General features: G+C 44.8%; 1 protein-coding gene across 1 annotated transcript in view; it reads left to right on the top strand.

Moving 5' to 3' along the window:
• Nucleotides 1-15,471, top strand: part of LOC143280293 (SCY1-like protein 2) — a 32,046-nt gene extending 16,575 nt beyond the window's left edge. The window contains exons 10-14 of the mRNA XM_076584922.1: nt 809-903; nt 2,907-3,001; nt 8,329-8,784; nt 13,943-14,071; nt 15,416-15,471. Of these exons, the coding sequence (XP_076441037.1) occupies nt 809-903; nt 2,907-3,001; nt 8,329-8,784; nt 13,943-14,071; nt 15,416-15,439 (799 nt within the window). The 3' untranslated portion in view covers nt 15,440-15,471. The remainder of the gene's footprint in view (nt 1-808; nt 904-2,906; nt 3,002-8,328; nt 8,785-13,942; nt 14,072-15,415) is intronic.
• Nucleotides 15,472-24,639: the final 9,168 nt, after the last annotated feature.

The raw sequence follows: 24,639 nt of genomic DNA, 5'->3' as shown, positions 1-24,639 counted from the left end.
GTTGGTACAGAGGTCTTAAACAAACAAACAAACAAACAAAAAACCCTATGGTAGAATTTTCTGTTCCATTCCCCAAATAGTGACGCTCTTGAAACCACAAAAGGACCAGTCTTTACCGCAAATGTTAATCCGATAGATAACCCAAACCGCCAGATAATCCGAAAGATAACCCAAACTGACAGATAATCCGATAGATAACCCAAACTGACAGACAATCCAAAAGATAACCCAAACTGACAGATAATCCGATAGGTAACCCAAACTGACAGATAATCCAATAGGTAATCCAGATAACCCAAACTGACAGATAATCCGATAGGTAACCCAAACTGACAGATAATCCGAAAGATAACCCAAACTGACAGATAATCCGAAAGATAACCCAAACTGACAGATAATTCGATAGATAACCCAAACTGACAGATAATCCAATAGGTAATCCAGATAACCCAAACTGACAGATAATCCGATAGATAACCCAAACTGACAGATAATCCGATAGATAACCCAAACTGACAGACTTAACTCACAGATACAAAGTGGAGAAAGTTTATAGAAACTGTTGGTTGTAAAATGAGATTCACTTTGATAAGGGGTGCCTAACGTTTCATACACCTCTAGTCAAAAGTAAATCTGTCTTTTTTCAACCATCAGTTTTCATAAAAGTTCCTCCATTGTTTGTTCATATAGACTCAGCAGTCATATTTCATTCTGTCGTCACTAACTCACAGGCTGACTGATTTGTTGACTGACTCAATGACTGCCTGATTGATCGGTTACTTACTGCTTTTTTTTTCCGTCACGGCAGGGGCTCTATAAAAATGCAGACCGGAGATGACGTCACAGATCTCCAAATCCTGATCGAGAGTCGGGTGTTGAACCAGCAGCCGAAGGGTAAACCTGGTCCGTACCTGAGTGTGCTGTTGGCTCTGTATGTGGGTGTGGGTGTGGGTGTGTGCTCGCGCATGCGTGTAGATGTATGTCATGTGTGCCTTTGTGTGTTCATTCTTTAGTTTAGCGTCTTTTCACTATCAGTGATATTTGACGATTATTAAAAAGAAGGAGGGTCGGGGGGCGGGTGGCAGTGAAGAGGAAAAGAGAAGAGGTAGAAAACTACCCAAAAAAAGCATAACTAACATACAATTACATTTAACAGTAACAATTCAATAATAATAATTATAACAATCAGAAACCATTAACTATTCTGAAGTACATTAAAGGAATGTAGAAATAGGGTTGTGAACTAATGCCTGTGAAAGTTCGACCATAAGATCCTCTTCAGAAATAACTTTCCAAAAATCATCTGCAGAATAATTATTCTCTTTGAAATACTTGGGCAAGAAGGTACGTAATTGCTGACACTGAAACAAACAATGATGCAAGCTGAACTGCTTACCACAGATGCATGTAATATTTTTGCTATACTTTTGTCTTCAGCGCATCAGGTTTTGCACGGAAGAAAGTAGAGGTTATTAATGTTGTATACCAAGCTGATGGATTCGGTATCTTTTCTTTAATAATATTATGGGGGAATAATGTTCCTTTATGTTTTAAAAACTTTTCCTTCCATCGGTTATGAAATCGACCCCATGCTGAAATCGACCCCATGCTGATTTTTCTAACAAAGTGTGTGCCTCTTTTACGGAAAGACGGACATATATTTTTGTCGATTTTTCTGAATCTTGTGCTCCTCTTTTAGCTGCTTTATCAGCAGCTTCATTGCCATGAATGCCCACATGAGAAGGCACCCAACAAAAACTGACCTCAGTCCCTTTAATCCTTAAACAATGTACCAAATGATTTGCTTCAATAACTAAGTCAGGTCTTGTTTCAAGGCTAAATAATTCTAGAGCATAAAGTACTGAGTTGATTCTTTATTTTCGAGAAAGCTATTTGAGAACACAATTAAATGAACATCGTGAGTTAGCAACAGCAAAATAATGTCGCTGTGAGATACACTTCAGTGACAAAAAATTGCTTATGAACTGACAGTAAGATCTGACATTGATTTTCCTAAAAGAGCTAAAGCCATTTCGTCACAAGAAACAGCTGCAACTTACGTTTCAAATTTGTTAGAAGAATCTGGTGTTAACATGAATGAGTTAGCTGCAAAACCACATCATTCTCCTGTTCCTTTTTGGGAAATGTTGAAAGCGGATTTTGATATCACTTACTCTGAAACAAAAAAGGCAGAAAACATCAATATCACGACAAGTACTGCCAGAATTCATATAGCAGAAAAATATCAGAGTCATCTTCATATATTTACAGATGGATCTGTTCTTGATGACAAAAATGCTGGTGCGGCTTTCTATATTCCTGCCTTTAAAGTTGAAAAATCCTGCTTTATTGGAAAACATCTTTCCATATTCACAGCTGAGCTAATTGCTATTATACAAGCTCTGAACTACTTTGTGTGTGTGTGTGTGTGTGTGTGTGTGAGCGTGTATGCATGTATGCGCGCACATGTATGAGTATGTGCGCGCGCGTGTAAATATTATAGATATAAACATATATGTTGTGTGAGGATGTATGTGCGCATATCGGTGAGGGTTTGTGTGTCTGTCTGTCTGTTTGTCTGTCTGTGTCTTTGTGTATGCGCGCTTGTGTGTTTGCGTGCTTGTGTGTTTGCATGTGTGTCTGTATGTATGCGCGCTTGTATGAATGTGTGTTTGCATGGGCCTATGTGAGCACGTAACAGCCAATGCACGCGCAATTTATGTATACATGTGCCTGAATTTTTTTTTTTTTAAATGCGCAAACATGATTTGATAATATCATGATACAATAATCATAATTAAGCAATGTGTGCAACCCGTGTCACGTGATTATGATTGTTTCCCTCCCTCCTCCCACCACCTTCACCACCACGACCACCACCACCACCACCTCCTCCACCACCACAGCACCAAGCACCCCGGAGCTGCCTCAACGTACCCGGGCGTCCAGCCCCAAGACCCAGCGCAAGAACCACAGCCTGCAGACTCTGGGCATGAGTCTCGTGAGTCATGTCAGTAGACCGCCGTTTTTTCTTCTGTTCCTTTTCCGTTCATGTTCATAGCCGCTACTCACACCTCTTCGTTCTTTCTTTCTTTCTTCCTGTCTTTCTTTCTTTCTTTCTTTCTTTCTAAGTCTTCCAAAGTCATTCATCATTTCATTCACCAGTCATTTCTGGCTTAGTGGTGGGTCGAGGAGGGTGGAGGGTACATTTGACTCGTGGCGCTAACGAGACGTGGCAACAAAGCTTAGGCTAAAACGGTAGCGCTATCGATACGTAGTGCTGTTGAACGTAGTGATAGCGACACTTAGCGCTATTGACGCGTGTAACAACTGTACGTGGAAGCATTGTTATGTCTTCATATTGTTACGCTGTCAGTGTGCGATATCCTTGGGAAAAAGACTGAACGTATATTACAACACACTTAGCCATTACGATACTGGAAAGAATAATAATAATTATTATTTCAAAAATCCTAATACAACCTTTTTCTTGCTACTGTTTTTTTTTTTTTTTTTTTTTTTTTTTTTTTGGGGGGGGGGGTCAGCAAATATGCGTTCAATCTTCTGTCTTCTTGCATGGCTAGTCGTTTATTCTTAAGTTATTTTACATTGCTGTACTAGTGTAGACTCTTGGTTTTCCAGTAGAGTTTATTCTGTTGAAAACAGCGCCGATATATTGGCGTTAGATTCTTAGACTAGTTGGAAGATCAGGAAGCTCTGAAGACGGTGAGTAATATAATATAATATAATATAATATAATGTGAAGAACAGAACTGTATAATGGAATATAATCAAATATTGCACAACACAGTGCACTAAATTGCAGATCATGCATGTGTATAAGCACATGCTTGCGACCCCCCTCTCTCTCTCTCTTACACACATACACACACACACACACACACACACACACACACAGGCATACACACACACACACACACACGTATACACACACGCATACACACACGCATACCCCCCCCCCCACACACACACACACACACACACGTGCGGATGTACAGAAAGAGAGAGAGAGTGGTTGGCTGATTGACTGGATTTTCTACAATGCGGGAGGTGGATTAAGCAAAGGGATGCTTTTTATTCATCCTGCTGTCAGGGCAAAGAAAGAGAGAGAGAGAGAGAGAGAGACGTGAAGACATGAAAGAGACGTGGTAAGATACACCTTCCAGCAAACTGCCGGAACTAACGGCACATTGACGGCTAATCTCCGCACTATTGCGTCCGTCCGGCCCTCCTGGTTTCCGGCCTGTCGACAGAGGCTTGGTTTCCTTTCCCTCAGTACAGTGCGGGGAACTGTATGGGCCTGTCAGTTCAGTTAACGAAGACATACACAACATTCAGCTGCACTGGATCTGTCCACCGTCCGTTTCGCACACCTACTTTAACTTACTAAGGAAGGAGAGGCAGAATGGTTAAGACGCTCTCCTACAGCGGGTCCGTGAGGGTCTGGTTTCGAATCCCGCTCTCACCCTTTCTCCCAAGTTTGACTGGAAAATCAAACTGAGCGTCTAGTCATTTCGGATTAGACGACGTAAACCGAGGTCCCGTGTACAGCACTCACTTTGCGCACTGATAAAGAACCCATGACGACGAGAGTGTTGTCTTCTGGCAAAATTCGGTAGAAGAAATCCACTTTGAAAGGTACACATATAAAGATATATTATGCATGCACTCAAGACCTGACCAAGGGCGGTGTGTTATGCTGCTGGACAGGCGTCTGCCTAGCAGATGTGGTGTGACGCCTCCTTGAGAAACTGAAACTGAAACTGACTCACTCAGAACGGTCAGTTCTGTGTCCTCCTTTCTCCTGAACACAGACCCCATCTGATGTCGAGGCTCCTGAAAGGCCTAGCAGACTGTTTTCTTTGCTAGAAATAGGGGTATGTTTTGGTTTTCGTCCACCCATATGTACAGTGTGCGTTAGATCCGTTGATCGTCACAGTGAAATGCTGGCATCGTCGCCAATCTTATCATCCGTACGGAGAGTTTGAAAAAACAAATCAATCATCAGTTTAAAGGTCCCAGAGCCATCACAGCCATCGAGACAGTGAATTGGTGGCCAAGTGGTAACACATACGAAGCGAGAGAATCTGAGTGCACTGGTTCGAATCCCATAATCGCCAGTATTTCCCCCCCCTCTACTACACCTTGAGTGGTGGACTGGATGAGACGATAATCCGAGGTCCCGTGTGCAGCGTGCATTTAGCGCACGTAAAGAAGCCCACGGCACCAAAAAGGTTGTCGCTGGCAAAATTCTGAAGAAAAATATACTTAGATGGGAAAACAAATAAAATTGTAGGCCGGAGAAAAAAAAAGGGGGAGGGGCGCTCTGAATGTAGCGACGCGATCTCCCTGGGGAGAGCATGCCCGAATTTCAAACAGAGAAATCTGTTGTGACAAAAAGACAAATACAATACAATACAATTTTCACCACCGTGATCAGGGCTCTGCATAGGAAGGCGAGGGGTTTCGGGGGGCTAGGGGGGGGGGGGGGGTCCCCAGTCCTCAGTCCTCAGTCCTCTCCTCCCGCCACTTTGAACCTGCCCCAACCAAAAGCCAGGCTCCCCATTGATGCCTGGGTGGGGGTGAGGAGACTCGGAGTAAAGTGCTTTTTCCCCTGTGGACCCAGCAACACCACGTCGAGGAGGGTGGAGGGTCTGCAGGTTGGTGGCTGTCAAAGAGCGAAAAGCGTGCTCTGCATGTCTGTATCATTCGGGTTTGCTTCGTTGGTCATGTCGGTCAGCTGTGAAAGACTGCGGGATCCGAGTGCAAGAGCTTCATGTTTCATCAAATTATGAAGTGGTGTTCTTGTTGACAAGGTGAGGATGTGACGCGGGAGGGGGGAGTGGTGTGTGTGTGTGTGTGTGTGTGGGAGGGGGGGGGTAATCCAAGCTCCAGTATGCATCATGCATTAACACACGTAAAAAGAAAAAAAGTCAACATTTAAAAAAAAATCCATAAAGACATGAGATATTTTTTTCTTTCGCAAAATTATGCGAACCTTTCGTTTTTAAATTTGGAAAGAAAAGGAAAAGAGGGGGGGGGGGAGAGAGAGAGAGAAAAGGAAAAGAAGGGGGGTGAAGAAAAGCTGGTAGCGCTGCACTGTGGTCACACACTGAGAACAATGATGATAAAGATAATCATAACCATAATCATGATAATAACAGTTTATTTCTATTGCGCCTTTCATTAAAAGACAGTAAAGCTCAAGGCACATGGCAAGAGTAAAATATAACAAAAAGATACATTTTACATACAAATCATAAACGAAGTCACACACACACAAAAAATCCGTAACAACGATCCCATGCGTATAAAGTACAGTCACCTTGTGACCTCAACCACATAGTGCACATCCATATATATATATATATATATCACGTATACAGACGGTCGCAACAGCCGAGTGGTCAAAGCGCTGCACTTTCAGTCTGAGGTTCCGGTTTCCAAACCCCGTCACGGCGCCTGGTGGGTAAAGGGTGGCGATTTTTCCTATCTCCCTGGTCAACATATGTGCAGACCTGGTAGTGTCTGAACCCCCTTCTTATGTATACACATGCAGAAAATCAAATACGCACGTTAAAGATCCCGTAATCCATGTCAGCCTCCGGTGGGTAATGGAAACAAGAATATACCTGTCCTGTAAACACCCCCCCCCCCACTCGCCCCCTCCTCGAAAACGGAGTGTGGCTGCCTAAATGGCGGGGGTAAAAAAAAACAAAAAACGGTCTTATACGTAATAGTCCACTCGTGTGTAAGAGTGAATGTGTGGGTCGCAGAACGAAGAAGAAGAAGATCCACGTGATAATAATACAACGACACGTGATCATAATACAAACCACCCGAGCAGTTCCAATAGCCTTGTTGCTCTTTACATGTATTTGTAATTGTATTCATTTTGTATTCATTTTTATCACAACAGATTTCTCTGTGTGAAATTCGGGCTGCTCTCCCCAGGGAGAGCGCGTCGCTGTACTACAGCGCCACGCATTTTTTTTTCTTTCCCTGCGTGCATTTTTATTTGTTTTTCCTATCGAAGTGGATTTTTCTACAGAATTTTGCCAGGAACAACCCTTTTGTTGCCGTGGGTTCTTTTACGTGCGCTAAGTGCATGCTGCACACGGGACCTCGGTTTATCGTCTCATCCGAATGACTAGCATCCAGACCACCATTCAAGATCTAGTGGAGAGGGAGAAAATATCGGCGGCTGAGCCGTGATTCGAAACAAAGCGCTCAGATTCTCTCACTTCCTAGGCGGACGCGTTACCTCTAGGCTATCACTCCACCTCATAAGAGAAATGCACATAATTCAAAACATTACGGCGTAGTGCTAAGCATTAGTCGGCATACAGTTAGGGGTGCAGTGAAATAAATCAGACACTTCCTGGAAAATTACAATAGAATTCAATTCAGTGCAATGCAATGCAATTCAAAACAGTGTAGTTCAATACAAAACAATACAATGCAAAACAGCATGATGCAGTACAATACAGCACACCCTTTATTTGACATGTACACCCAGCAACAACGGCGGAAGTCAAATAAATGAAACACTGGACACATCTTTTTGATCCAGAATATGCCACACACACACACACACACAAAACAGACACTGACAAAACAGTTACATCCATCGTAACCGCACCATAACTGATACGTGTGATTTGAAGAATGGGTGATTCGAAGAAGAAAATACAGTATTAACCTTGGAATATGCACAGTTGCTCTTCATAAGACGAAGGCGCATGACCCAAGCCATTTGCTGCTTGTGTTACTCATCAAAATCAGTTTCAGTCGCCTGGATTGAGTGAGGAAATCGGAGTAAAGTGCCCTTTCACAAGGACATGACGCCAAGCCAAAACGGGGGCTCGAGCCTTGATCAGCGGCGAACACTGGATCAGATGTCCAACTGAGGCTAACCGATTCTGGTGCGGTGCCTCCTTACAAATTGTAACTGAAAAAACAAACCTGATAGAAATGGGTTTCTCATTCTGCTGTCGCAAGGACGTGATGATTCCGTAAACCCAAGAGCCTGTGACCATGTGTATGTGTGTCTGTGTGTGTGTGTGCGTGCGCGCTGGGTGTGTGCGGGTGCGTGCACGCGTGCATTTGATTTAAACTTAGTTTGTTGATTTTCAATGTTTCCTATAATCAATAAATCAGTGCATATGTTGCTGATGTCTACCCTCCGTGCCACCCAACAGGGGGTGTGGGAAGTGGGAGTGGGGTCGTAGTGACGGGGTGGGGTTGGGTTGGAGGGGGGGGGGGGGTCACAGAATGACGTGTGTGCCTGACTCTGTCTCTGGGCAGGACGAGAAGGGCAGCGCCCTGGACAAGCCGGTGGAGCTGCCGCGGCGCCACTCGCTGATCCCGCCAGGCACGGGCGGCACGCCCACCATCTCCATCACCAGCGAGGACACGCACAGCCCCGTGGGCTCCCGCCGCCCCTCGGCGCACAGCCTGGGCCCCTTCAGCACTTGCGTAAGTGGCTTTGCAGACTACCTCAGCCAGCACCGCGGCAGCTTCTGCGGCAGCATCGGCAGCGGCGGTAGCGAGCGCTCCTCTCGCCGCCCCTCCACGCACAGCGTGGGCATTCTGCCCATCTCCATGTTCGGCGAGGGCGGCGAAAAGCCGCGGCGGCCCAGCACGCATAGTCTGGGGGTGTTCTGTTTTGGGGAGGAGCGCGGCGGCGAGGGTGGCAGTGGCGGCAAGGGCGACAGGCCCCGCCGCCTCAGCACTCATAGTCTGGGGCCTCTGGTCGTCCCTGTGAGTTTTGAGTCTCTCTTTGTGGTCTCTGTCCCCCTGCCCAACCCACCCCCTCCCCCCCCCCTCCCTCCCTCCCACCCTCCCCTCCCCTCCTCCTCCTCCTCCTCCTCCTCCTCCTCCTCCTCCTCGTCCTGCCGCACCCACGTCTCTCTTCTCTTTTTTGCTGTCCCCAGTTCTCCCTCTTCCGCCGTCCGTGTTCTCCTCCTCCCCACCCCCATCCCATCCCAACCCACGCCTTCCTCCTCCTCCTCCTCCTCTTCTTCTGCGTCTTCTTGGTGATCTTCCTTTTCGTTGTCTTCCTCCGTGTTGAGCGTTCACCGTCGTCACGTATGCTAAACGGTTCTCCTGCCTTCCTGCCTGCCTTCCTTCCTTCACCACCACCACCACTACCACCACTACCACGTCTCCCCAGACCGTCCTCCCTCTCTCCCCACTATATTCTTATTCACCGGTTACCTCTGCAATGTCCTTACACTCCACCCCCAAGCCCCACCCCATCCCCGTCCTCCATCCCCCTTTCTCCTTCTCCAAGCTGTCCAAGCCTCCGTCTCCAGACGCTGTCTCTGCTGGGTAGATGATGATAGCCCCTCACCCCACCTCCACCCCCAACCCCTGATACCTCTTCCAACGCTGCTCGTCCCCTCCGACACAACTCCTATCTCCCTCTTCCCCACCATCTGTCTCTCTCTCCCCATCACCAAGCAGCCCAGCATCCGTTGTGGATGAATGGACGTCCTCTGCAAAACACCAAGCGCCGCCCTGATCTGTCCATGTGCTGTTCCCAAACGTAACGTCGGTGTCATGGCTTTGTAGACGTCCCTGCCTTTGTCAGGGTGCTTCGCCAGCTGCTTATTTGTCTTGAGGGAGTAAAAAAACAAAAAACAAAAAACAAAAACAAAAACAAAAAAAAAACAGCAACAGCAGAATGTTGGGATGTAGACATGTTTTCCGCCTCCACCCTTCACTCCTGCTCCTGTCACGGCCTTGTTGTCAGTGGTTGTTGGCGACCTTCCCAGTCCCCGCCTTTGTCTGGACGCTTCGCCTGCTGCTTTGTCCTGAGGGAGAAAAAAAACAGCAACGACAGCAACACCATAAGTTAGGACTGTAGACCTGTTTCCCCTCTCCTCTCTCCACTTCTCTCCCTGTCACGGCAGCAAGACTCAGCCTTTCGGATCGTCCGTCGGCCCAAGGCTTGTTGTCAGTGGGTGTTAACAGGAAGTGGAAATCATTCCTCATCGTGGATTAGTTTGCGGTTTTCTGACTTGTTGGTCGGTTTTACCAGGAAGCTGTAAAATGCTCCAAAAAGAAGGTTCTGTTGTATCAAGGTGGATCTTTACAACGGGTGTGGGTCATGTTCAGGTCATCGGACGAGCTCAGTGGAAATGTTCATCACAATAAAGTGGCAATACGGACTTCGTTTTCAGCTCTTTTTTGTCCCTTTTTTTTTAAGGCGATTTGTTTGTTTGATTATTCGGTTGTTTCGCTTTTTGTTTATTTGTTTGTTGTTTGTTTGTTGTTAATGTTGATTTTTTTTTTTTTGGAGGGGGGGGGGTGATTGATAATTATTTTCACTTTCATCTGCAAGAATCATTACAGTTAGGTGATGCAAACGACATCATATCAAGTTAAAGCTTATCAAGACCTCGTTTCTGTTCAGTTTAAGAGACTGATGAGATGTTCAGAGTGACTCAAGGAAGAGACCATCACTTGATGAAAAGAGACGGGCATGTAACGCGCTGACCACAAGAAGAGTTTCTGTCACAATAAGCTGTGTTCTTTTCTGGTCATTTCATGACGTCCACCTGTATGTCACACATTTCAGTCCAGTTTAGATTGTATCAAATCTGTTCTTCACTTTCACCCGACATACCCGATATTAGCACATCAGTTTTTTGAACAAGTTGTGTTTCTCTCTGTCTCTGTCTCTCTCTGTCTCTGTCTCTGTCTCTCTCTCTCTCTCTCTCTCTCTCTCTCTCTCTCTCTCTCTCGTGCGCGCGTATGTGCAGATCGAAGTTTGATGTAACGTTTATGATACGTATTTTTACAATGATTTAGTTTCGCCACTTTGTATGCCTGTGTATTGGCTCCAGGGGTGTCAAGTTCGACATGTATGTCATCTGTTGTTTCTGATCCCTTTTACTTAATCAAGCAAACACAGCATGCGCGTACACTTCTGATGCGTGTCAGTGATGCGGCAGGCACAGTTACGTTCACACACTGTCAGCGTGTCCTGGTTGAAGACCTGTACATCGTTCACATAGTTTGCACAACAGAACAACGTGTATGTCACTGTTTGACCGGCACGTGCAAACTGCACAGTGAGTACTCCCGTGACTGTCCCACTCCCATCACAGCCGCTGAATATGGTGTGTGGCCCCCGCTGGCTGTTCCCCACTAATGGTACCCGTACATATTGTATCATAGATATTGTACCATAATTACTATTGTATATGGTCATTGAATCATCGTTACTGTACGAGAGCAGATCAAAAAAAAAAAAAAACGTTGTCAGCCTCACTGAGGCAGCTTGGCTAGAGAAACTTGACTCTTTCGTTTTTATCATTATAGTCTATCCTGACTGCAATGCACTTCTCATTATAGTCTATCCTGACTGCAACACACTTCGTCCAGCATCTTACGCCTCCAGAAATGCCTCAGCGGCATCAATCACGTCATCATCGCTAAAAAAAAAGCCCGTGAAGATGGGATTTCAGTTAAGAGAACAGAAATAAATCAGGGGGATAGGGCAAAAGTTGAAACCCACAGTTTGCAGCTTCAGCCACTGCCACACATGCGCAGCGTGAACTGGTGCATTGTCCAACAGCAAGAGGACCCCTTTCCGAGCTTTCCTCGGCGGTTGTTGTTTTTGTTGTTGGTGGTGGTTGTTGCTTGGGTTTTCAATGGCATAGTAGTTTCCCATGATGGTTTGACCTTTTGCAGTGGTCAGTCAGTTTGATTCCCTCGCAGTCCCAGATGACAGAAGCCATAACCTTTCCAGCAGATGCCACCTGTTTGAATTTCTGGGGGGAGAGGGGGGGAAACCAAGGTGCTTCTGTTGCTTGCTTATATATATATATATATATATATATATATATATATATATATGTGTGTGTGTGTGTGTGTGTGTGTGTGTGTTAAGGCTCAAAGTAGTGAACTCACGTTTCGCCTTGGGTGACAATTCTCCGAAAGAAATTAGCTGTGTCGGCCTAGAAACGAGCCAGAAGATCCCCAGCAGTTTAAAGTCAGGCCAGCTTCTGATCTGCCGTCTGCATCCTGAGCATCTTATCTTGCAAACAGCTTACTCCTCCCTAAGATGCCAGTCAAAACTGTCAGCACGTAACCATAGCTGGTGCCCATAGTGTTGGCTAATTAGTCAGTCGACAAATGCCTGTCATTCAAGACCATGCGGTGACTGGCTTCCACTAGAAGGTCGAGGATTTGGGGTCGCTGGACTGTGGGTCATCTTCTGTGCTCTCCCTGTCCCACCTGAAGTCTGTAGTCCACTTCTTGATCGTTGAATAAGAAGGGAAGTCGTCACTAAGCGTCTTTGCCATGTTTTCATGGATGGTACTGGGTTTCGTACCCATTTTCTGCAAATGTTTACCTCACGGGCTTCCCTTTTGTACATTCCTGCTTTTTCGCTGCTCTTGGCAACTTTCAAAGACCTTCACCTGCAAACAAAAATATAGACAGAAACCTCTAACTTGGTGAATAACCTTTGAAGAGATTCCACTTCATTGTGTTCATGATTTGCAGTCAGTCACGTTGCTTCTACGTTAGGCCGAGAACGTTTTGATCTGCCCTCGTATCATAATCAATGTACTATTATTATTATTGTTGTATCATGACCATTGTGTCATCATTATTGTATCATAATCACTGTATCATAATTATTGTACACCTGTATATATATATATATATATCCCACCTCGTTTGTCGCAGCGCGTCTACAGATCAGTGTTGTTGACTTGGATATTGCGTACACACACACACACACACACACACACACACACATATATATATATATATAGTCAAATGTTTGTGCCTTCAAGAGGGGGCGGAGGGAGGACGGTGAAGGGTAGGTGTGTAAACAAAGTGAGTCAATGTATTGCATGTGTGTACGTGTATCCATGGTAAACTTTTAATGTTGGCATTTTTTTTCGGCTACTCCTAAGGCATAGGAACCAAACTTGATAGGATGGTAGATATGAATAACTTTTTTGAAGTCATCTGCTTTATGCTGACTGTCCGAGGTGAAAGGTGAATGTCATATTAAGTTTGTCAAAATAGAAAAAAAGCTTGGTATTTCTCTTACATCTAATTTAATCAAACTTGGTACAAACTTGGTATTGTGGTTTATCGTGGGTTCGGCATAATCCCTAAAGAAATTCAAAACCAGGTGTTAAAGGTCAATGTCACAATACCACATAGATTTATGAAGTCGGAAAAGCTTCTGCATGCAAGAGAAGAGAAAGAATGTCTTGTGCGTGTTCTTCAAACTGGGTACAGTGATCGGTCATGGTCAGTGCAAAACCTTTGTAAAGAGACAAAGTCAAAGGTCAAGGTCTCAAAATGGTGTCTGGGGAAAATAATGTAGAAACATGATAGTACTTGGGTTTTTCATCCCATTTTCATTTAAAATGGTATCGTGATTTTGTCTTGGCAAGAATCTAAATAAATAGTAAGTTTTCGAATTTAGAGATCAAAGGCCACATCAGTGTGCGTGTATTTTTGCCACGTGCGTGATCTGCGATGCAGTGCGATTTTTGCGTGTGTGTGTGTGTGTGTGTGTGTGTGCATGAGTCCTTTGTTGGATTAGGTAGGTATCGCACGTGAGTCATGAAGGCTTTTCCTCTCTTCTTAAACTTGAATGTCTAGGGACCTGCAGGGGACAGTGTGTGGCAGTATGGGTGCGGCTCTGTGTGTGTGTGTGTGTGTGTGTGTGTGTGTTTATGTGCATGAATGCTTGCAAGTGTGAACACCAGTCTGCATTGCACTTGTTGTGTGTGAGTGCACTCGTTGACTCCTTCCTCTGCTGTTCCGATGGTCGTAGTCTCGGACACGACTGACTGACTGATCATACACAGTGCACTCATGTACGCGCATGAACACGTGTGTGTGTGTGTGTGTGTGTGTGTGTGTGTGTGTGTGTGTGCAGGACATGGAGCGGCGTGGCAGCAAGACCAGCATCCTGGGCAGTCTGGGGCTGGGAGACGGGGGAGGGCCCCCTAGCGCCAGCAGCCTCCAGCAGCGGAGACCCAGCTTCCAGGCCCTGGGGGAGAGTATGGTGAGCTGTCTGTGTGTCTGTCTGTCTGTCTGTGTCAGCTTCCAGGCCCTGGGGGGAGAGTATGGTGAGCTATCTGTGTGTCTGTCTGTGTCAGCTTCCAGGCCCTGGGGGAGAGTATGGTGAGCTGTCTGTCTGTCTGTCTGTGTCAGCTTCCAGGCCCTGGGGGAGAGTATGGTGAGCTGTCTGTCTGTCTGTCTGTGTCAGCTTCCAGGCCCTGGGGGAGAGTATGGTGAATGTCTGGCTGTCTGTCTGTTTGTCTGTCGGTCTGTCTGTGCCACCTTTCAGGCCCTGGGGGAGAGTATGGTGAATGTCTGGCTCTGTCTGTTTGTCTGTCTGTCGGTCTGTCTGTGCCACCTTTCAGGCCCGTGGGGGAGAGTATGGTGAATGTCTGGCTCTCTGTCTGTCTGTTTGTCTGTCGGTCTGTCTGTGCCACCTTCCAGGCCCTGGGGGAGAGTATGGTGAATGTCTGGCTGTCTGTCTGTTTGTCTGTCGGTCTGTCTGTGCCACCTTTCAGGCCCTGGGGGGGGGGGAGTGATGAGCGGAGGGGAGGGGGTTTGAGGGGGGGGGGATGATTTGTGTCTGTCCGTCTGTCTGTGCTAGTTTTCAGGTTTTTGTGTAGAGTGTAGTAAGCTGGGGAGGGAAGGGGTTTGAGGAGGGAGGGATAATTTGTATCTGTCTGTCTGTCTGTCTGTCTGCCTGTGCCAGGTTTCAGGCCATGGAGGAGAGTGTGGTACGTTGGGCGTTGAGGGGGTTTGAAGTGGGCATACTGTCTGTCTGTCTGTGGCAACTTTGAAGCCCTGGAGATGAATATGGTTTGTTAACGGGATGGAGTGGGGCATGGGGGAGGCATTCTGTGTATCTTTCTGTCTCTTTAACATCTGTACAGCCGCATTGGTCTTGAGACAGGTTCTTACACCTTTGGTGAAAGACGTGTTTATATTAGGGGGAAAAAAAGGTTCTGTGTAGCGAACTATCTGATTTGAAAGCGTGTGGGGATTGTAGACCAGAAACAGGGCACTTGTTTGCAGGGCACAAATACGAGAGAGAGAGAGAGGTGGGTTATATAGACTGCAGACGGCGGAAAAGAAACTGATTTTCTTGTTTTAGGCCAGTCGTTTTATATTTTATTCGCCATTTTTGTTGTTGTTGTTTGGTAGTTTAGTTGTGTGTGTGTGTGTGTGTGTGTGTCTTTTCTTCTTTCTTTCTCACCTGATTAACTTTCATGATTAAGAAACCCCAGTTCACGAGCTTTTCACTTGCTATCTCATGCTCCCTTTCAAGGTGGTTGTTAACATTATTATTAACCTAACATATTTCTTCTTTTTTCTCCATCTTCGTTTTCAGATGCACCTATTCAGCGGGAAATAGCCCCACCACACCTCCCTTTCCCTCTTCCCTCGCTCTCTCTGGCCGTACGGTTGTGACGTGGTGACTGCGTCAGTCTCGGGTCGAGGGACGCTCGGCAGTTGTGGCGTTGGGCCCCCTTCGCCAAACCCGGCCTCGCTGCACGCCCACTGGGCCCAGTTCGCTCTCTGGACCGTCCTGATGATATGATGATGATGATAGTTCGAATCCCCAGACAGCAGCGACCGGTACCTTCTGCTCCACTCCTGGCTTGGAAATTTGACCCGTCTATAGATAACTGTTACCTGTCTAACCTACCTACCTATCTACCTACCTGCCTGCATACCTACCTACCCACAGCTTGGTGTATCTCAAACCCACCTTCTCGCTCGCTCTCTGTCTCTCTTACGCCGGTTGACGATGACATGTTACTGGGTGGGCACAGCTTCGTTCGTGCGGCACACATACATTCTGCCGAGTTTCGTGACTTTTTGTTTTTAGGGGAGGGGTTATACGTGGGAGGGGAGGGACATCAGAGATACAGTTGTTTGTTAACATGTGTGGGGCAGTGACCTTGTCTGTGAGAAACGTTTGGGTTGTGGTGGCTGTAACTTTCTCAGTTTCTTTTCTGGTGTGTTTTTTTTTTTCAGAGACAAGGTTTGGGACTGGTCTTATATTTTAGTGATAACAGGTGGTGTTGTTGTTGTTTTAAAGAAAGAAACAGAAACCTTGGTGTGATGATTGGGCTAAACCCTTCCTGTCTGATCTACGTGGGTCCACTACACCAGAGAGAAGACTTGTAAGAGTCCGTCAAATGAACTTGTGTCAGGAGACACTTTGTGTTTTGGGAACTGCTTTCGGTGGTGACACAAGTGTTATTTTGTGTTTTTTTCCCCTGGCAGTGAGAATTGATAAGCTTTCCATGGTGGACTTTCTGGGTTTTTTTTCCTGACGGACAGTGAGTCGGATACTGATAATGGATCGTAGATTGGATTCCCGCTGGCGTAGGCGTCACGTGGATTTTTTTTTTTTTTTTTTTTTTTTTTTTTTAGTGGTTGGTTGGGGGTTTTTTGGCTCATTTTTTCAAAAGGTCAAGAAAGAGTCGACGTTTGCGCAGTGGTTGAGGTGTTTTTTGTATGTGTGTGTCCAACGTTAGCATCGTATGAGGTCATGCCGTCAACATGTGTGTGCCAGTCAACCATGACTTCCCAGGGATGAAGCTACGTGTGTGTTGCGTCGTTTTGTGTTTTACTTTTGTTCTGTTTCCTGTGTGATGCTATGAAGGGTACCTTTGGTGTCTGTGACGTCCCCGCCACGTCCTTTGAACATTTGACTAAGTTTTACCGACTGGGATGAAACCAGATCAAAGTGTAAGTGTGCCACCAGTGCTGTGACGTTTGGGTTCGTTTTACAGTGTCCCATGTCTGTTGCAATCCGTTTTCGTCGGGATGACAGTGTCTGCATCAGGACAACATTTCACAAGCACGGGGTGAAGGTGGATTTGTGTCAGACCCCACGTCTACCCACGACAGAGAGTGTCTTCAGTCGCCAATGAAAGAGACATTATAGCATAAGATGAATTTGGAGGTTTGGAGGAGACCGAAAAAGAAAAAATGGTAAAGGGGGGCTTGTTTCCTTTTAGAAAAATAGGATCAGCGGGAGGATTGTTTTCTGCAACATCAGACAGTTAAACAACTGTGTGTTAGTGATTATGTAGTTACAAGGATTTGGACTGTGTCTAAAAATGACAAGAAGAAACACTTCTGACATTGTCAGTTACAAATGGATGCTGGTGGTCATTTCTTTCTAGGGTGGGTGGGGTGGTTGCGGGCTTTTAAAAATATGCACGGATGGTATCTTGAAAAGTTCACCCCTGAAAATGAACGATTCGAACAAACAGGGAGAGGGAAAACCTCAGGGAATGGTACGAGTGTGTCGAGAAAAGGCAACTGGTTGATAATGAAATTTTACACGCACTACGAAAACAACAGCAGAAGAAGAAGAAAGATACACTTTGTACGCACAATGAAAGAAGGGGTGCGGGGACTACGATAGGAAGAGAGTTGATGCAGCCAGCACAACAAGACTGAAGAGCACTATACCGGCCCTAAGTGTGAGGTCTCTGTCTTTAGCGTTAAAGGGGTGATCGACTGTTCGTCACTGTGGCATACGACGACTAAGCCGCGTGGCGCGTGCTTGGGGGGACGTCATGGCTGTGATCCGACGCGCCAGGTTCCAGGCATCACGAGACATGGCTTCTTTCAGGCAAATGTCGAATGGAAGTTAGAACTATGATCGTTGTTGTTTTGAGAACAAAGAAGCTGGGTCCGTCTGTCCTTCTGGTCATGATTGCGTTGAAGGTTAGTCTGGGTCGCGGACAACGCTTTGCTTCCGAGGACTGGGCCCTTGTATGTGGGTACATGTCTGTGATTTGTCAAGATAATCCTGCAAGGCACGGTGCAAGGAAGGAAAAGGAGATGCAGACGGGGGGTGGGGGGGGGGGGGGTATGGGGGGGGAGATTGGAGGACAGTATCCCAGAATGAACAGGCCTGAGACTGAGCGACGCCCTGGGAGAGAGAGAGAGAGAGAGAGAGAGAGAGAGAGAGAGCCTAGGAAGTGAGAGAACTGGAGAGAACAGGTTACCTGCTCATCCTGTCTGTGCTGCCCCTGCTGTCTGGAGACCAGGTGACAGGAGAAGAAGGGGAAGAAGAACGTGGGTACAGTGTTGTTCCCCACAAAGCAATGTGTGAAGAAGCTTGCTCAGTGAGAGCACTTGGGATTCAGTGGGATAAAAGCTGCTTGGACAAATTAATGAGCGAGAAAAACTGTGAACAGAAATCCCGGAAATATATAAAGAGCGCAAACGACAGGTATATAAATGTCAGGGTTATCGTTATGTCTTAGTCTGCTTTAAAAAAAAAAAAGTTTAAAAAAAAAGATATTTAAAAACAAAACATCAGAACGGATCGGATCCTCATCACGCCAACTTCAACCGGGAAAGAGACTTTCATATCGTGGTGCCGACTTGTCGTATGACACTGTGTCGGACAGTCGGTCAGCCCCTTTTATGATATAGGGTCAAGGGTCACTGTCGTCTTCGTCATGGTGGTCAGTGTCCTCCCACAAGTGGCTTCTGCATCTCAACTTGACCTTGCCTTGTGTGTACAGTTTCACCTGTTCGTTCACCTTCACCTTGACTTTGCGGGCTCGTTCAGCTGGCCTAGCCACTTCCTGGTTGTTCTGTTCTCCTGTCATCAGCACAGTCCATGGTTGATTCGTTGTTTTAATCACGTCAACCGTTTTACATGTCATGATTGAGTTATGGATATTATTATCATTATTATTGTTATTATTATTATTATTGCTGGGGTTTGGTTTTTGTTGGTGTGTTTCTTATTGTTTTGTTTGTTTGTTGTTTTGTTGTTGTTTTTTAACAATAATTATTGTGTCGTGTGACTTAAACATACCGCAAGAACGGAGCGACATTGTGTGCATGTTGGCCATAGTTTTGCGAATTTGATGTTGTTGCTGTTTTGGGGTTTGGATTTTTTTTCCCCCGTGCGTTCATTCATTTAATGACAGTGTAAGAGTAATGCATGTGTTCCCAAGTATGAAGCGTTGTGGTGTATGTGTTAGCCGGTGTACACAAAGTACATAAGTATGAGAGTGTGTGTGTGTGTGTGTGTGTGTGTCTGTCAACATGTACATAGCCATGTACAGAAAAAAGACATAAGTACACGAAGGACAATAATAGGCACATGGTGTATAAGCCCAACAATACCATTAGCACCTCTGTGTCTGTCTCTTTCTCTCTGTCTTTTGTCTCTGTCTCTGTCTCTCTCTCTCTCTCTCTCTCACATGCACACGCACACACACACACACACACACATACACACACACACACACACACACACACACACACACACACACACATACATGTGCGTACACACGCGCTTGCACTCGTACATGCGCAGGCATATGCGCACGCATGCACACATACACACACTCACCAGTGTACACACGCATGCAAAACACACACACACACACACACACACACACACACAACACAACACAACACAACACAACACAACACAACAGACACGTTCACACATGCGCACACGTATTTCGGGATTTCCATCTTTGGTCACGTGTATCAGCAATAACAATGCCAAACAGCAATAACACTGTTAGCGAGAAGTATGTTGACAAACAGAACCTCAATAAAACATAAGACAATAAGCAAGTCAACTCCAGCAGTTCACCTGTCATTTTCTAGTTATTGTCACAGAGGTGTGTTGTTCCGTGGTTCGTTTTCATTTGTCGTGACACCATGCAAACGAGTCATATTGAAATTTTGAATGTCTGTTCCACACTCGTTTCGCGGGTACAGTTGCTAGTGTAGTAGTACTACTACAACCACTACTACAACCACTATTATTACTACTTCTACTACTACTACTACTACTAATAATAATAATAATAACAGCAAGAAGAAGAAGAACGATAATAAGACTGAGGAAGGACGATAGTGATATTATTTATATTTCTGTTAAAACTCTCTGGGAGCTGGTATTTGCTGATTATTACACGATAATAATAATTATAATAATGATAATAATCACACTAAAACAATGATAATTGTAGCAATGATGATAAGAACTCCCATTGATATCACTGTACTATTACTCACTCCAACACTAACAGCGACAGGGATTACTTCTATCAATGAGGATAACGCTGATAAAGTTTCCTGGACATAATTGTACTTTTACTCACACCAACACACATGACAGGCATTGCGGGTAAAGTTGACAGTTCCCTTAGATATAATTTACTTTTTCTCGCACGACAACTCACGAAGACGTGCATTAGTATTAATGCAAATGATAATGATGTTTCCGGAGGCTATTGATGTTGACAAGTCACCAGGATACATATTGTACATTTGTTTCTCAAACCAACACTCGCAAAGACGATTACTATTAATGATAATGATAATTCTCCAATATGCTACATACCATATAACTCATCTCACACAACACTCGCGAAGACAAGCATATTAATTAAATTGTCAGAATGGTGATGTCCCAGGATATTACATGTTTATCTCACACCAGCTCTTACCATGACAGGCATTATAATACCAATAATGATGATAATTTCCCGAGGATATCATATGTATTTTCTGACAAAAACTCACGACATGTATTGTTGATTATCACGATAACTCCACATGATATTGTATACTTTATCTCATGCCAGCACTCACTAAGACAGCTATTACTATTAATGATAATTATGATAATTCCTCTGAATATGATATGCTCATCTCACACCAATACTCACAAAGATTCGACATGCATTGATATAATGTTAATTGACTGTCCGTTGGCTATACAGCAATGGTCATCTTCATGTTATGGATATCTCTGTGTGTGTGTGTGTGAGGGGGGGGGGCTGCTTAATATTGATTTTTCTTCTCTCTCTCTCTCTTTTTTTTTTTTTTTTTTTTTTTTTTTTTTTTTTTTTTTATAGAACGTAAGTTGCAAACGTCAGTGATTACAGCAATAAACCCTTGTTTTGCCTTGTGGACATCACATTTCGCATCTCGCAGGCTGTCTTAAATATTAGTTTGTTGCGTCGGCGGTACCAAAAAAAAAAGTAATAACTATCAAGTTTAATCCGTTTTTCATAGGCTAAAACCAGTTGATATTGTGATCATTATTAAACTGCATCTTGTTGTGGTTGTTTAGAACTGAATGATAACCTTGCATGGTATGTGTGTGTGTGTCTGTGTGTGTTTTAAGATTTTCTAAGAAAATTATGTAAATGTTCTGAGCACAGTTGTCAGGATCACATTCTGCTAATCCCTTTTTTTTTTTTTTTTATCTTACTGGGTGTTGACATGTTTTATCAGCGATCATGATTTTGATTTCGTATGTATAGCCTTTTTTTAATATCTTCATATGCCAAAATGTTTGGAAATACAAATTTGTTTTCGACTGAGTTCGTTATAGGACACCCCCCCCCCTCCCCCTCTCCCCCACCTCGCCCTCACTTAGCTTTATTTCTGTACTCCTTTTTTTCTTTCTTTTCTTTTTTCTTTCCCCCTCCCTCTCTCCATGGGATAGAGAATTTTGATTTGTACTTGCACTCGAGCCAGTTGCATTGCTTGGTTCTAACTTTCTGACATTTACACGTGACTAAATGCCTACGTTGACCGAACTACGCCATTGGTCAGTTCCATACTGCACACAGTTAGTAGCGGGTTACTACCACACTAGGCTCTTCCGTCCGAGCAACGCAACTGGCTCTCTGCCCACTAGCAGCTCAGAAAAACACAGGCCCTGTTGGCAGCGTATGTTGTGTTTTTTTTTGTGTTTTTTTTTTTTGGTGTGTCTTTACTTTGTCGTGATGTGGGTTTGTTTTTGTTGTTGTTGTTGTTGTAATTGTTGTTTTTTGTTGTTGTTTTTTTCGCCCCGTCAATTCGTGTTATTCATAGAACTCTGTGTGTCTCTCTTATGTTGTAATTTTTCTTCTTTTATCATATTATCGAGATTTAGCATGGGAAGCACACCTTGCTATATTCGTGCGTTTTCCTCATGTGTTTCGCTGTGTGTGTGTGTGTGTGTGTGTGTGTGTGTGGGTGGGTGGGTGACAATACAGATATGTGTTCTGGTTGTGCGTTGTAATCGTGTATTGGTCATATACGACTATGTATATGTATATGACTTTGAGTGTGGTGTTTTCTGGCTATTGTTAGGTGATAGTGGATATTATTTATTCGTTGGCCGTAAGTGTGTGTGTGTGTGTGTGTGTGTGTGTGTGATGTACCATTCTCGCCGCCGTGTTACTCATATTTGAAAGATGTTTTGGAGCTCTTTTGGGTGTTTTTTTTATAGAGAAAATTAGTTGCGTTTGCGTTTTCACTGTGAACATGTTTTAATCATTTATCTGTCTCGGTTTTCTTGTTTGTGTTTTGTTTATTTGTTTGTTTTCACTGTAGTTTGGGTGGTTAAGTGTTTTCAGTCCGATACTGGGTGTGCATTTTTCGCACACCCAGTGTCGCGGTGTTATATTTGCCCTTCTTCACTGGTTTGTAAGTGTACACCTATTACAGAAAAGGGAGAGAAGAAGAAGAAACAACCCAAGAAAATAAGCTGTCGTTGAGGCAGTCTATATATTATATATTTGGCTTTAGATTTGATGTATTGAATTTGAGGTTCTGTTTGATGTGTGGACTTGAACATAAAGAGTTGATTTGTTGATTTGGACGTTACATTTGATGTATAAAAATGGACGTTAGCTTTGATGTGTTGAACTGGACAGTTAGATGTTTCATGTGTTTGAACCCCGGCCGACCAAGCGTGTAGGTCTGCCATTCATTGTCACAGTGGCTGAGGCGTTGGGAGCACTGTATTTGAATTTCTCCTTTTGTATATGCACATCTGCTCGATTCCCTTTCCATTCAGAATAATGCCTTAAATAATTGTTGACTGTGGGTTCGCAGGGAAGATCAAAGCGGTGAGAGGAGTTTGAATGAAGTGTCAAATAGACCCTCTAGCTTTTTTGTTGTTCCTGGAACCAGTGGAATCTGTAGACAGTTGTCGTTGCGTTAGTTTGCGTAGCGTAGAGCAGCTATAATGAACTACGTGCGGATGGCTTTGTCTGCTCGCAGCGCAGAGCGTACTGACTTCAGAGCTCGCCGGCGGAAAACTCGTGCGTAAGCCGGCCGCACGCTATGCCACATTCCAAAGCATCCACATGCACGCGCGTAAAGGCATAAACACACACCGTACAATGGCATAAATACAGATCAGTGCGCTAGTGCGGACACACACACACACACACACACGCACACATACACGTACACGTGTTAGCGGCCTTGCCATTCTTCCCTACGCTCCTCATTATCACTGACCCTCTTCCTCACACCCCCACACCCACCCACCCCCATCCCACCTCCACGCCCCACCCTCCTCCCCTCCCCTGACCATGCTCATATGTCTGGAAACAAAGCCATTCAACCAAACATGTTGACCAGGAACCATCTCAGGCTCTGGCGGAGCTGATGAATGAACCATGACGCACGGCCCACATCGGAGACCAAGCATCACCATGCTCTTTCCTTTGCTTTGTTTATGAAAGTCATACATGTTATTGTATACCTGCCGACCTGCGTACCTAAGTGGGATTTTCATAAAATGCGTTCAGAGGATTTATTTGCTTGTGTGGTCGTGTTTGCTGTACTATTTTAGGTGCTGTTGCGGTGGGTTGTTTTTTTTTTTTCTGAACCAGTTTGTACAGTGATGGGAATGGTATTCGTTGTGGACGTTGTGCAGTGGTGTGCGCCGACCCCCAGTCGTGATTGCAAAGGAATGGAAGGAACTGGAGGTATGGGGGGGAGGGGGGAGGAGGATAACTGACGGAAGGAAGGATGGGGGTGTAGTGAGGTGGGGGAGGGGGTAGCTGGAAGGTTTGGGCAGAGCTGAGAATAAGACCGATACGTTGGTTGGCGTCCTTCAGCTGAAGTTGTCCATGGGTTTGGTCTTCGTTTGGTGAAGCTTTCCAGGAGCGTGTCAGTGTGTGGCTCATAAGAGCATGTATGGTTCCATCCGTCTGTCAGTAGTTGGGACAAAACGTATAGATTTCCATACATGCCTTTTTTTTCGTTGTACATGTGCCCTTATTGAGACACTGATCAGAACTGTGCGCTTATCGTATCCATGTACAGTAGCGCGCTTTGAGCTCTGCATGTTCGTATCTTGAAAAACCTGAAACGTGAACTTGTCAGTGAGTTGTATCAGTGTATGTATATGTAGCTGGTTCAGAGTGACTGTCGTTATTTTTTTGTGAATGGAGCGATAGGCTATATACAAAGGTCACTGTCCTTTACACAAATAAGCTTACATTTTCGCCGCGAACAGTGTAGATGTCTGCGTGAGAAAAACAACAACAAAAGTTGACACTATCTATCCATAACCGTCTTTTCTGTTTACGACTTTGATAGGTAAAGTTAACCGTTTTTCAGTAGGGCTACTCTTGGTTTTCTTTAGATTGAGTTCGACGACTTTTGTGAAGTTTGATGAAGGAATAACGGTTTATCAAAAATCCTTAATAGTCATGATATTAAGTGAATAAAGATAAACATATCTCACCATGTCTTGATATGAATGAGTGTCTTTCAAGACTGAGAGGGAACTGATGCCCCCAGTTTATCTGT

Source organism: Babylonia areolata, chromosome 3 (assembly GCF_041734735.1).
Source record: "Babylonia areolata isolate BAREFJ2019XMU chromosome 3, ASM4173473v1, whole genome shotgun sequence".
Classification (NCBI taxonomy): domain Eukaryota; kingdom Metazoa; phylum Mollusca; class Gastropoda; order Neogastropoda; family Buccinidae; genus Babylonia; species Babylonia areolata.
This window is presented reverse-complemented; position numbering and strand designations above follow the sequence as displayed.